Source organism: Rhincodon typus, chromosome 1, assembly GCF_021869965.1.
Source record: "Rhincodon typus isolate 14 chromosome 1, sRhiTyp1.1, whole genome shotgun sequence".
NCBI classification, from domain to species: domain Eukaryota; kingdom Metazoa; phylum Chordata; class Chondrichthyes; order Orectolobiformes; family Rhincodontidae; genus Rhincodon; species Rhincodon typus.
In genome coordinates this window covers 136,393,980-136,408,123 of record NC_063332.1, presented here as the reverse complement: position 1 = coordinate 136,408,123, position 14,144 = coordinate 136,393,980, and the positions used below count along the sequence as shown (strand labels likewise).

At 41.2% G+C, this 14,144-nt stretch overlaps 1 protein-coding gene across 1 annotated transcript in view; it reads left to right on the top strand.

Moving 5' to 3' along the window:
- The window catches only part of fstl5 (follistatin-like 5), a 495,975-nt gene that overhangs the window by 384,352 nt on the left and 97,479 nt on the right, over positions 1-14,144 (top strand). Inside the window, exon 7 of the mRNA XM_048607644.1 lies at positions 3,136-3,306. Within this exon, the coding sequence (XP_048463601.1) occupies positions 3,136-3,306 (171 nt within the window). The remainder of the gene's footprint in view (positions 1-3,135; positions 3,307-14,144) is intronic.

Below are 14,144 nucleotides of genomic sequence, written 5' to 3'. Positions count from 1 at the left end.
CACCTTGTTATCTCAGATTCTCCAGCATCTGCAGTTCCTACTATCTCGTAACTAAGAATCTGGTTGGAGAAAGAATTGGATGGCTACGAGATTCGTGTCTTCTGTGTCATTTTACGTATTAATAACCAGGTCAAGAAACACTTTATTGAAATAGTGTTTCATCCTTTTGAGGGTGGATGCATGTTGAGATCATCATTACTTTTCTTTTATTTTCCTCATTTTCTTCATTTGGAATTGTAAGTTGCAGCTCAGAATTGAACTTTAAACTTTGAACAGTAACATTTTTTTGAAAAAAAAAGAGAAAACAAAAGACCTCCATCTTCCACCACATACGTCAGACAGTATTCTATGTGCCAGAAATAGAGATGAAAGACTGGGTTTACTAAAGTTAGGGGTGCAAATTCTGATTGCCATTATTAGGAAAAGGGAATCATTGGATAATCTCAAGATTCAGTAGTTAGAACCTGTTTTTCAGTTCTCAAAGATAAGTAATATAGATGCTATTTAAAAAATTAAGAGAGCTTAAAATCTTGAAAGAGGTGAAAAGTTTTACTCTTGAACAGAAAATCAGTCCTCCAACAGCGAGCCTGGTGTAGAACAATTAATATCTAAGGAAGAACCAGCCTTTGATTATGGCAGATGAAGAGATTAGGAGATAGCAAAATGAACTAAATTAACAAGTCAAGGAGTCGGGGTCAGTTATTTAAAGAATAATATAGTCTCCAATTCTTGGATACAACCTTTTATTGTATTAAGTCATCCAGAATTTATCAATGGATCGTTGCTACATTATAATTTATACTTTACTAGGATGACAGTGTCCAGAGGTTGGCCACATTCTTGGAAAGATTGTAGAAGATGTGAGTCCTCCTTTGAAACAATTTCACACATTTCAGGTCTTTGCTGATTTGGCAAGAACATAAAGATTAAGAGGCACAATAGGATTACACCAATAATTGGGAAAAATGGGTGGGTAATGTATATTGAGTCACAATTAAAGAATGATGTAGGTCCTTTCTGGAAATCAGACTTGAATCTTCAAAAATAAGCAACAGATTGCAGTGGTTCACGTGACCGTCAGGTTTGAAGATGATGGTAAATTTCTGGAGTCAGCTTGTTTCAATAAGGTATCGATGTATAAGCATCTGGTTCGACAAATCAAGGAGCTTACATGAGGAATGGAAATTCCTTTTGATTTATAATCAGAGCAAGAGGGAAGTGGTTTAATCAAAATAACGGTCTAATGAACATTTTAGGGATCCAATAATTCAAATTGTTTGAACAGGAGATCTCTCACTTGAAAGTTGCCCTGACGCTCGGGATTGATTTTTCCTTTCAGCAACAAGTCTGGAAAGATATTGCAGGTTAATTACTGCTTTATGAACAGTATGGATGATTTAATACCAGAATGTTATTATGCTCATAGACAGGCATTTGGTTAGATGTTGAAATGGTCAGTCAAAGTAGGACCAGTAATGGCCAGTTAACCACAGAGAATGTTGAAAAGGAAAGAGAACACAATGGCTCTGACTGGGTATAGAAAGGAGACAGTTTTGCTTTAGAAGCTGTTGAACTGGGAGGCTGTTATTCTCCAGTTATGAACTTGTTGGAAGTTCTGAGAAAAGAACCCCAGACTATAAGAAATAAGCAAAAGTATCCAGAAGCTGAAGTTGTTTGCATTGACCAGTGCCTTCAAAATTCAAGCAGGACACAGTCCTGCCTATTGTAATCCAACTCATCAACAAAGGATTTCATGAACACCTGATATTCACTGCTAAAACAATTTGTTCTGATAAAGTTACATTCTTAATAATAAACTGTAATTTTTATTTTAAGTTATAAACTTGGTGTCTAAGATCTGTTATTTGTAAAGCAATTTTGACGGTCATTAAATGTTTTAATTTCACTGTATTACAGATCTAGTGATAGTGAGGCTGATTTGGTTTCGCTTGCTATCCCTGCATCTTAACAAGTCAGAATTTACATTGTTAGTAAAATATACCAGAATTTGCTGCAACTCTAAATGATTAAACTGTGCTAGAAGTATGTGTTAGATTTAGTTTTGTCACTCCTCCACAACTCTATATTCTAAACTGACCACTACTTAAAACTTTTGAAAGTTTTCTGCAGTCTTTGGATGTGGTATAGAATGACAGTATCCCTGTGGAAGCAAGCCTTTCGGCCCATTAAGTTTACACTGACCCTTATTTCACCCATACCCACCCTCTGCATTTCCCATGGCTAATCCTCCTAACCTACACAGTTTTTTTCTGTTTTGTTAAACTAATATCATTTGTGAAAACATATTGCTTTAGATGGAGAAGAGTGGCATGGTTGGTCAGTGGCTCACACTGCTACTTCACAGTGCCAGGGCCTAGGTTCGATTCCAGCCTTAGGTGACTGTCTGTGTGGAGGTTGCACAACCTCCCAGTGTCTGTATGTGTTCCCTCCGGGTGGGCTCTGGTTTCCTCCCACAGCCCAAAGGTGGCAGGTTCAGTGGGTTGGTCATGCTAAGGTAAGAGGGAAAAGAATACATGAGAATCTCAGAGCAACACTTTTACACAGAGGATGGTACACATGTCAAATGAGCTGCCAGTGGAAGTGGTTGAGGCGGGTACATTAACAACATTTAAAAAGCATTTGAACAAATACATGGATAGGAAAGGTTTAGAAGGATGTGGGCCAAGTGCAGGGAAATTGAATTAGCATGGATGGACATTTTGGTCAGCGTGGATGAGTTTGAGCTGAAGTGCCTGTCTCCGTGCTGTAGTACTCTATAATTGTATGACTCTAAATTGCCCATAGTGTGGGTGGGATACTGTTTGGAGGAATGCATGGACTCGATGATTCAAAATAGTGCAGAAAACTTTCAAAAGCTTGAAACACTGCTCAGTTTAGAATTTTTGTTTTGCTAAACCAGCATCGTTTGTGAAAGCATATTGCTTTAGATGGAGCAGTGTGGAAGAGTGAGGAAATGAACTCTTAACATATACTTCCAGTACAGTTTAATCATTTGGAGTGCAGTAAATTCCAGTATATTCTGCTAGCAATGTAACCTACCTAATAGCTATAGAAAGTTTTGATTATTTGGGCAGTCAATGTTAATTAAACTAACAAATATTGTCACTCTTCCAGAGGTGATTCAACTGAACCTGGCAGAAGGACAGGAAGTGAGTATCACCTCAGCAACAGTAGGACAAAGTGCAGTCCTAACATGTTCAATTCAGGGGATCCTAAGGCCTCCAATAATTTGGAAACGCAACAACATTATTCTCAACCATTTGGATCTAGAAGATATAAGTGTAAGTAATAAGTTTGTCTGAGATAATGCCTCTCTGCTTTGTAAAACATTGAATTCCCATTGAAATTTATACTGTCCTTTAAATCACTATTACCTAGCGAAAGAGGAGATTTCTTTAGTGTGATGTTTGGTTAGTTTTACAAATGTATGTTCCTGACACATGTCCCACAGGTTTACATCCAATACAGGATGATTTTCTGATCTGGTTACCAGCAAGTGAGACCTCTAGCTGTGAATACAATTTTTAAAAAGTAAAATTTATGTAAAATAATATGTAAAATTTCTCTTTGTATGTGTGTTTTGCAATTTCATTACAGAGCAGATCTTTTCCTCAAGAAAATACAAATTGGGAAAAAAAATGTGAATTTGGGGTCTTGCAAGCAGAATTTAGGGAGCTCAGAAGTAGATTAAAAAAACATGATCCTAAAGCTAGTAATCTCTAGACTACTTCCAATGCCACATGCTGCTGAGTATAAAAATACGAGGTTAGTCCAAATGAATGAGAGATGGTGCAGGTGGGAGGTATGGTTTAAGATTTCTGGGACATTGGGACTGTTTCTGGGGACAGTGGGCAGATGGTTTGCACCTGACCGGAATGGGATCAGCATCCTTGTGGTGAGGTTCATTAATGTTGTTTAAACTAACTTGGCAGGGGGTATTGGATCCTAAGAGAAGGGTCAGCAAGGGAAAATGAATGGGCAAAATGAAAAGAGACAGCAAGTGATTCAGGAAAGCGTAGAAACTATAGGCCATTTGAGGCACAAGTGGAGTTTGGCAAGGCAATTTATTTTAATGCAAATTCAAATAGTCTGACAAACTAGAGAGATGACTTGACAGCAGAAATTAAAACATTGGGGTATGATGTCATTGCTATCACTGATACAAGGATGGGAGAGGGACAGGATTACAGCTCAATATTCCAGGATAACACAGTGCAGAGCTGGAGGAACACAGCAGGCCAGTCAGCATCAGAGGAGAAGGAGAAGTTGAAGTTTCAGGTCGGGACCCTTCTTCAGAAATGGGGAGGGCAAAGGGAGCTCAGAACTAAATAGAGAAAGGAGGGTGGGGATGTGGAAGGTAGGTGGGATTGTGATAGGTCAGTGCAAGTAGGGAGATGGTGAGGGGCAGATAAGTGGGAGAGAAGATGGATAGGTTGTGTCAGGTCAAGGAGGCGGGGATGAGAGGGAGGGTCGGACATGGGATGAGGCCGGGGGTGGGGAGATTTTAAAACCATGTTTAGGCCATTGGGCTGAAGGTGCCTGAGAAGGAATATGAGGTGCAAAGAAAATGGGGAAGAAAGTAAAAGAGGAGGGTGTTGCAATATTGATGAGGGAATCAATTACAGCAGAAAGGAGAAATGACATCTTAGAAACAAATAAAGCCATAGAACTCAAAAACCAAAAAGGAGCAATTACATTGTTGGGAGTGTACAATGGGACTTCTAACAGCCTGAGAAAATTAGAAGAGTAGAATTGCCTCTGGTGGTGAAAAAAGATTGTCATAACTTCCAAAAGGGAAGAAGATAATTATTTAAAAGGGTACATTTACAACATTAGAGCAAAACTGCTCACAAGCAGGCATAAATGATAACCAAATTGCTGAGTAAAACCGATTGCAGCTCAGAATTGGGGGATTCTTAGGGTTATAATATTCCTTAACAAAATTCGGCAACTTTAGTTTAGGATTTAGTGTCTGGTGCCTCAGAGAAAGTTAGGCTCTGAATAACCAAAAAAAAAACCTGTGAAACCACAAGCAGTCAGCAGAATTACTCACTGTTTTTCATCTGCCCCAACATCATTTCCCTGGAAATGTAATGCATTCTTTTCACATCCTGGACCCAGTCTTCCATGACAGGATCAAACAAGTCAAGTTGCCCAAAGAATGGCACAATGCCAGAAATCCTTACCCCAACTCAAAGGTGACTCTTGCGAGTGAATTTCTTCAGGAGCACACTTTTCTAACCCACCTAACCTACACATCTCTGGACACAATGGGAAAATTAGCATGGCCAATCTACCTATCCTGCACATCTTTGGACTGTGGAAGGAAACCAGAGCACCTGGAGAATGTGCAAAAGCCACACAGACAGTCACCTGAGGCTGGAATTGATTCTGGGTCCCTGGCACTGTGAGGCAGCAATGCTAACCACTGAGCCATCATGCAGACCCAAGGTTAAATGTACAACTTTGATTCCGGTCTCTCATGAGAAGCAACTGGTTCAGTCACCACTGACTGTAGTAAAAGGCTCGGGCCCAAGCATGATGGGGCAAAATTGTTTGCGATTCATCCAGATTGGTTCAACATTTTTTGATTAGAAAATGGCTGCCTGGGTGAAGCCCTAATTAAATACCTGGAGGTTTTTCAGGAAGGTGTAGGCACTGTCAAAGGAACCAAGGCCACCTTGCATGTTGACCAGGAACCAATTCCAGGATTCTGCAAGGCCTGCCCAGTGCCATTTGCCTTATGTGCACAAGTAGAAGCAGAAATCAGAAGGCTAGAAAGTGAATCATTAAACTAATTCATTTTATGGAATGGGCAGCACCGGTTGTACTGATTGTGAAACCAGACATGTCAGTTCACCTTTGTGGGGATTTTAAACAAACTGTAAATCACTTTTTGCAAGTATCCAGTCCCTCATGTAGAAGACTTATACCAATGCTGGCAGGGGGGGTGCTGTCTTTCTTGAAGCTGACATGAGCCAATCATACATGCCTTCTGAGGATTCTCAGAAGTATACTATAATTAATTATACCCCAATACCAATGTACAAGGCTGCCGTTTGGGGTATCGTCAGGCCGTAAAATTTTTCAGTGGACAATGGAGAACATTTTACAAGGTCTATCCCAGGTCGCCATTTATCTAGATGACATGCTAATAACAGGGAGACCAATAAGGAGCACTTAGGGAACTTGGACATAGTCCTTATGTTTCTCCCAATTGGGCATATGCCTTAGAATGGAAAAATGTGTGTTCCAGGCACCCCAAGTGACCTACTTGGTTTACAGAGTTGACAAGATTGGGTTACACCTGTTGGAAGATAAAGTGAGGGTGATCAAAAGTGCCCTGGCTCCCACATCTGTACTGGAACCTAAGTCTTTCCTTGGGCTGCAAAATTCAAAAATAACCTGGCTTCCATCCTGGCACTTTAGCATCAACTCTTTAAAAAGTGTCCCCATTGGAAATGATCGCGTTGCCAAGTCATAGTGTTCAGGTATATGAAGAAACAGCTATCATTTCTAAGGTGTTGGCACATTATGGTCCCAAGCGAGATCTGGTATTGACATGTGATGCCTCCTGGTACAGCATTGGGGTAGTATTAGCTCATAACTGGCCCATTGAAGAGGAATGTCCAATAACGTTTGCATCCAGGATTTTGGCTAATGCAGAGTATAAATATGTCCAGAATTAGCAGTCATATTCAGTCAGGAAATTCCACAAAAGTAAATTTTTAATAATAATGGACCACAAATCCCTGCTAGGTCTACTTAGAGAGAACAAGGCAGTGTCACCCATGGCTCAGGCGGAATTCAGCAGTGGGTTCTAACACTAAGTGCATATAAATACAAGTTGGAACACCGTCCAAAAGGCCAAATAGCAAATGCAAGTGTATTGACTTGCCTCCCACTGGCAGATACATCATTGATGGTACCGCCACTGGAAGGGTCCATAATGGTTTTAAATTTTCTGGATGCACTGCCAGTCGCAGCTGACAGTATCTGACTTTGGAAGCAAAAGATCCAGTTTTGGCAAAGCTGAAACAATTGATGATGATGGGGGAAGCCAAAGAGCCGTGACGACCAGAATTGAAACCTTTTCGGACCCAGAAAGACCAGATCACATTAGAAGATGTTATATTATTATGGGGAGCAAGAGAGATTGTCACAAGCAAAGTTCCCCATCTGATACTCACTGAGCTCCACTAGGGTCACTCAAGTGTTTCCAAATTAAAAATGTTGGCAAGAAGTTATGTTTGGTGGCTATGATTGGATGCAGACAAAGCTGCGTTAGTGGGAAAGTGCCCAGAGTGCCTACCAGGACAAAATGTACCGCCAGCAGCTCCCCCACATTCATGGCAATAGCTGGACAAATCCTGCACTTGGTCCTTTCATGGGCTCAAAGAACTGAGTCATTGTGGACACCTGCTCAAAGTTATTGGACATGCCTAGGGTGAATTCATCAGATACAGGGATGACGATAGAAAAATTGCATACATCTTTTATACAACACAAACTCCCAGAAGTGTCGGTCACAGATTACAGGCCATTGTTTACTAGCAGGAAGTTTGAATATTTCCTAAAGTCAAATGGTATTCATTACATCAGAACATCTCCATACCATCCGTCATCCAATGGCCTGGCTGAAAGAGCAATCCAAACTTTAAAGGCAGGCTTGAAGAAATAGCCTACAGCTTCACTCAAGACCACTTAACTGACATAGTTCCTATTTGATTATGGGACCAACCCTCATGCAACTACAGGGTTAGCTCCAGCAGAGTTGCTAATGGGGAGAAGACTCTGCACCATGGAATTCTGTGTGTGTTTGTGTGTGCGTGTGTGTGTGTGTTTGTGTGGTGGGAAGGTTGTGGGGTGGCATGTGTTGGGGGGTGGGGATGGAGACAGGGTGAAATGACATCAGAAACACCAGATATAAGACTCTGCTAGGCAAGACAACACAGTTTACCTCAGGGGACAAAGTTTGGTGTAGGAATGACAGGAATGGCCCTGCATGGATAAAAGGCATGGTTGAAAGGTCAAGTGACTTATAGAGTTCGGGTAGGTGTGATTGTCCTGAACAAGCACATGGACCATATGAAAGCTGAAAACTTGCAAACGGTGCAGGAGCAAAATATGTCCGGCTCCTCGACTGCCTTTCTGACTATTCTGGAACCCATGAGTTCTCCTACTCTGTCAAGCGTTGGAGATACCTTAGAATCTGAGATGGGCATAGTGGATGTTGCCACCTCAATGCCTTTGCCACCTGAAGAGGAAAATGAATTTCTTCCGAGACACTTGGGTGCAAGAGGCAAGCTTCTGTGTGTTACATGCCGCCCATATCAGAGGCAGAGTTTGGAGGAACCTGAACCAGTGCTACAAAGGAAGAACAAGCCTATGTCCTAAGACTCAGAGGGGGAGGGATGTGCCAATTGTAATGACGTAAGCCAAGTGGATCTCATAGAATATGAGTTCCCTGATTGGGGATGTTAATTTGGTCCAGTCAGGGAGCCCTGGCTGACAGAGTGTCAGAGGTTCTGTTCACCCTGCAAGCTGGCTGCGAAGAAGTTGGATCAGTGTCAAGGATGCTTCATGTCCAAATAACGGGTGACTTGGTGATGGGATACTGGCCTCTGTGGAATTATTTCAATTAGTTTCAATATTTATCTTCTCTCCACGCCTAAGGCATTCTAGGAGACATCTGTAATATTAGCATATTGCAATTTATGAATGCATTGAACAGCTCACTGTGATACAATACTTGGCTGAACAGGGAGCATCATATGACAGAGTTACCAATTTTATCACTTTACTAGAATCTATATGTATGTGATCATTTTATTGAAGACCCGCAATAGTTTTCCTTCACCTCAAGTAGCTGAGAATTAGTACACTAGATCTATGTATTGTTGGTTATTGATAACAAAAAAAACATGCAGAAACATTATCCAGGAATCCGGCACAATGGTTTCATTCCATGGCAATCATCTGAGCTGCCCTGGAAGCCTGGACAACTTAGACGTGTAATCTTCCTCTTCTGAATGATTATTTGCTTTAAAATGCCAATCAAATACTGAGTTAAGCCTTTTATTTTACTTTATTTCACATCTAAAACAATGTCTTATATATTGTGAAATTTTTGAGTTGGATTCTTATAAATACACCCTTGCTGAAAGGCAAATTCAGAAAACACATTATCTCACATGCAACTCCATCAGTCAAGGAGGAAAAAGCAGCCGGGAGAGATTTACTGCAGCTTCACATCCTGCTGAGACTCCAGGGACAACTGCTGAAAACTAGAAATAGAATCATGGTTCTGTGGTATTCAGGCTGTTTCAATTGTTCCAACTTTGGAATAAGACCTCACAAGTTGTTTACTTTAGTGGCTCTGGTAGACTGCTCAATACCATCAACTTATAACCTCTCTTCAAGAGAAGCCAGGATAAAATATACCTCTTAAAGCCACAGTATCATCACAATAGTAAGGTGAGATTAAACATGTCTGCGAATACTCCCACACAGATCTGAGTGCACGACTGGGGATTGAATAAGATGACCAGTTCAATAAATATGGTTTGAATTAAAATGCTCTCAAGTTTAGATGATTGAGAGGCTTTGCTTATGAAATTTGGTAGGATAAAATGTAGAATAAGCTATCACGGAATGAAAGGATATAATGGCACGATTTAATCGGTTCAATCAATGCCCAAAAAAATCTGGGAAACCCCACCTTGGTTAATCATGGAATCCCAACTGGACTTTATGATCCTCAGGCAATCCTTAATTGCCCTGTACTCAAGAATTCATTTTTTTCCATCTTTGGGAATACTTTGGCATCAAGGATAATCTACTTCCTGTCTGGTTTGATGGGTTCTGAGTTGACTGGTAGTCCAACGCAAAATGTGGAGACTGTGCCATATGCAGGACAGGTGGTGATTGGAGGGTCAGGTAGATGAGTAATTGGGAAGTTTGAATCATAGAATCATAGAATTTTCCAGGACAGAAGGAGGCCATTTGACCCATTGTGTCTGTATTGGTTCCCGAAAAAGCTACCAGCTAGTCTGACTCTCCAACCCGTCTCCTAGCCCTCTAAATTCACCACATTCAAATGTATCCAGCTCTCTTTTGAAGCCTCTGCCAGTCTCCCAGGCAACGCATTCCAAATCCTAACAACTGTCCGAGTAAAGAAGTTTCTCCGCATTTCACTCCTAGCTCTGTTGCTAACAATTTTGAATTTGTGATATCTAGTTACTGACATACCAACTAGTGAAAACAGAATATCCTTCTTTGTCTTGTCAAAATGGTCCATAATTTTGAACACCTCAATAAGGTTGCTTCTTAATCTTCTTTGCTCAAAGGAGAACAAGCCTAATTGCTCTAGTCTTTTTTTTTGTTACTAAAATCCTTCATTCCTAATATCATTCTAGTAAACGTCCTTTGAAATTTTCTCCAGGGTTTTAACATCCTTCCTTAAATAAGATGCATAGAACACAATACTCCAAATGTGGTCTGAACAATGATTTGTAGAGGTGTAGCATCACTTCCTTGCTTTTATGCTGTATATCAGTGTATGCCAGTTTGAGCACTCTATTCACTCTGTTCTTTGTCTTTTCTTACAATTAGTTGGGCGGCATGGTGGCTCAGTGGTTAGCACTGCTGCCTCACAGTGCCAGTAACCTAGGTTCAATTCCAGCCTCAGGCAACTGTCTGTGTGGAGTTTGCATATTCTTCTCCATGTCTGTGTGGGTTTCCTCCAGGTGCTCTGGTTTCCTCCCACAGTCCAAAGATGTGCAGGGTAGGTGAATTGGCTATGCTAAATTGCCCTTAATGCCCAGGGATGTTTGGGTTAGACATGGGAAATGCAGGGGTAGGGGAATGGGTCTTCAGAGGGCAGTGTAGACTTATTGGGCCAAATAGCCTGTTTCCACAGTGCAGGGGTTCTATGATTCTTTGGTATTCAAACTCTCAACAAAGAATCAAAATGCTGTGCGTTTTCAAAGAAACCTTTTCTATTTTGCTGTCTTCAGAGCATGGATATTTTCCTCCATTTTGATTACATCATCACCATTGCCCCACCAACAACACACAGGTGCATATGCAGGCACCCACTGTCTTTTCAAAGGTTTGCTTTGTGCAAAGCCAAGCTATTTTTGACTATTCATACCTATTTGACCATTAATACCTATGTTGCATCTATATCCTCTATTTCCATGCCATCCTCTACTTCCCTTTGTCTTTTGCTCTGGACACCCTCAGTATCTGTCCCATTTGGTCCTCCTCTCCATTTGTAGACAGCATAAAACCATCATTTTCCAGCCCCCTTCAGTTCCAGAGAAGAGTCAGATCAGACCCAGAAAGTTAGCTTTGTTTCTCTCTGCACTAATGTTGCTAAACCTAGTGAGTTTCTCTGGCACTTCCTGTTTTTATTTAAGACCTCCAGCATCCACAGTTCTCCATTTTGATCGGTCACAAGCCAGGAACTCCCATTTGTCAGTGGGGAGTTTTGACCACTTCAATGCTTTCACACTTGTTAAGAAGTGAGGAACTGCTAATCAATGAGAAGACCAACAGCTCTTCAATCCCAGCAGTGACCTTGAAACTGGTGGTCACTTCTAGCTAAATGGAGAAATGCATTTTGTGAGGATAAGTAGGGCAGGTTATGCAGGCTTCCATGGAAATGGATGGGATTCATCATTAGGGTCTTTCAACCAAGCAGTTCTTGCTGCTATTGTGTGCCCTCCATGGACCATGGAGTTACGAGTCAGGAAGGTCTCCAAACCCACAGGAGGAATAGCCACGATATACCTTGCATTCTGCTAATATGTTTAAGTACTGGCGTGCTTCTAACAAAATACCAGTAATGGTGGAAAGAACCCCTCATGTAGGTAATTTGTCACCTTCCCCACTGTGTAAAATGCCAGTGGTATCAAGAAGGTAATAGCTACACCATGTCATTGCAGCCATAACATTGTTCCCATAATTTTACAGACCTCTATGAAGTCACTCCTCAACCTCCGTCTTTTCAATGAAAATAATCCAGGTTTATCCAACCTTTCCTCATAACCAAAATCCTCCAGACCAGGCAACATCGTCGTAAACCTTCTCTGCACCCTCTCTCGATCATCCACGTCATTCTGCTAGTGTGGCGACCAGAACGGTATGCAATATGCCAAATGTGGGCTAACTAAAGTTCTGTACAGCCGTAAAATACCTTGCCAACTTTTATATTTGATGTCCCGGCCAATGAAGGCAAGTGTACTGAATGCCTTCTTGGTCACTTTATCCTCCTATGTTGCCAGTTTCAGGGATCTATGAACCTGTACACTCAGATCCCTTTGTATATCAATGCTCCTAAGGCATCTGCTATTTATTGTATAATTCGCACCTGAATTTGATCTTCTAAAATGCATAATCTTGCATTAGTCTGAATTAAACTCCATCCGCCATTTCTTCTACCCAAATCTGCAATCTACATCTATACTGCTGTATCCTTTGACAATCCTCCTCACTATCTGTAACCCCCCCAATTTTTGTGTCATCCACAAATTTATCAAGCAGACCTCCTACATTTTTCTCCAGATTATTTGTATATATTACAAACAACAAAGGTCCCAGCACTGACTCCTGTGGAACACCACCAGCTACTGATCTCCAATCTGAAAAGCATCCTTCCACTACTACTCTCTGTCTTCTATGACCAAACCAGTTTTGTATCCATCTAGCCAGCTCACCCTAGATCCTTTGAGATTTTACCATCTGTACCAGCCTGTCATGAGGTACCTTATCAAATGCCTTACTAAAATCCATGTAGACAATATCCACTGCCCTTCCCTCATCAATCATTCTTGTCACCTCCTCAAAAAACTCAATCAAGTTGGTGAGACATGAGTTTCCCCGCACAAACCCATGCTACCTATCACCAAGACATTCTTTGGTTTCCAAATGAGTATAAATCCTCAATCTCAGTGTCATCTCCAATAGTTTCCCCACCACTGCTGTCAGGCTCACCAGCCTGTAATTTTCTGAATTATCTCTGTTTCCCTTCTTAAACAAAGGGACAACTTTGGCCATTTTCCAGTCCTCTGGAACCTTGCCTGAGGCCAAAGAGGATGCAAATATATCTGTTAAGTCCCCAGCTATTTCCTCCCTTGCCTCCCACAGTATCCTGGGACACTTCCAGTTTCATTATGTTGACCTGCCAAGGGTATTCACACATCTTTCCCTAACCTCAACATCCCTCATGTTGATGAAGATCAACATCTCTCATGTAGATCCCTCAATATAGATGTAAAGTATTCATTAAGGATCTCACCCATTTCCTCTGGATCCACACATAACCTCCCTACTTAATCCATGAGAAGGCCTACTCTTTCCCTAGCTACTCTCTTGCCCCAATATATGTTTAAAATTGTTGGGATTCTCATTAATGCTGCTGCTCAAGGAGATTTCATAGCCCCCTTTAGCCCTCCTAACTCCCTATTTGAGCTCCTTACTGCTTTCTCTATACTCTTCATTGATTCATCTGTTGTAGGGTATGCTTTTTTTTTTGACTAAGCTGATAATTTCCACAGTCATCCAAGGTTCCCCAATCCTGCCATTCCTGTCCTTATAGGCATTTTGAAATGAGCTATGCTTGTTCTGCACTCTAATCAACTGGCCCATAAAAGACTCCACATTTCAAATGTGGATTTACCCTCAAACAGCAATCTACATGCTCCAATTCTTGCCTAATTCAGTTATTGTTGGTTTTCCCCGAGTTTTAACACCTTCATCTGATGTCAATTCTTGTCCTTGTATCTGAAAATTTATGTAATTATGGTCACTACTCCCAAAATGCTCCAGCACTGAAACTTTGATCACAATGCCCCCTCCCTCATTGGACTATCCACATACTTTTTCAAGAAACCTTCCTGGACACTTCTAACAAATTGCTCCCCATCCAAACATTTCTGTATTCCAAATTTTGTGTGGAAATTCAATAATGAGTTATTGTGCCTGTATACTTCAGAAATGTATGGAAAAACAAACAGAAACAAAATAACAAGGTGCAGAGCTGGATGAACACAGCAGGCCAAGCAGCATCAGAGGAGCAGGAAGGCTGACGTTTCGGGCCTTCGGGTCTAGGCCCGAAA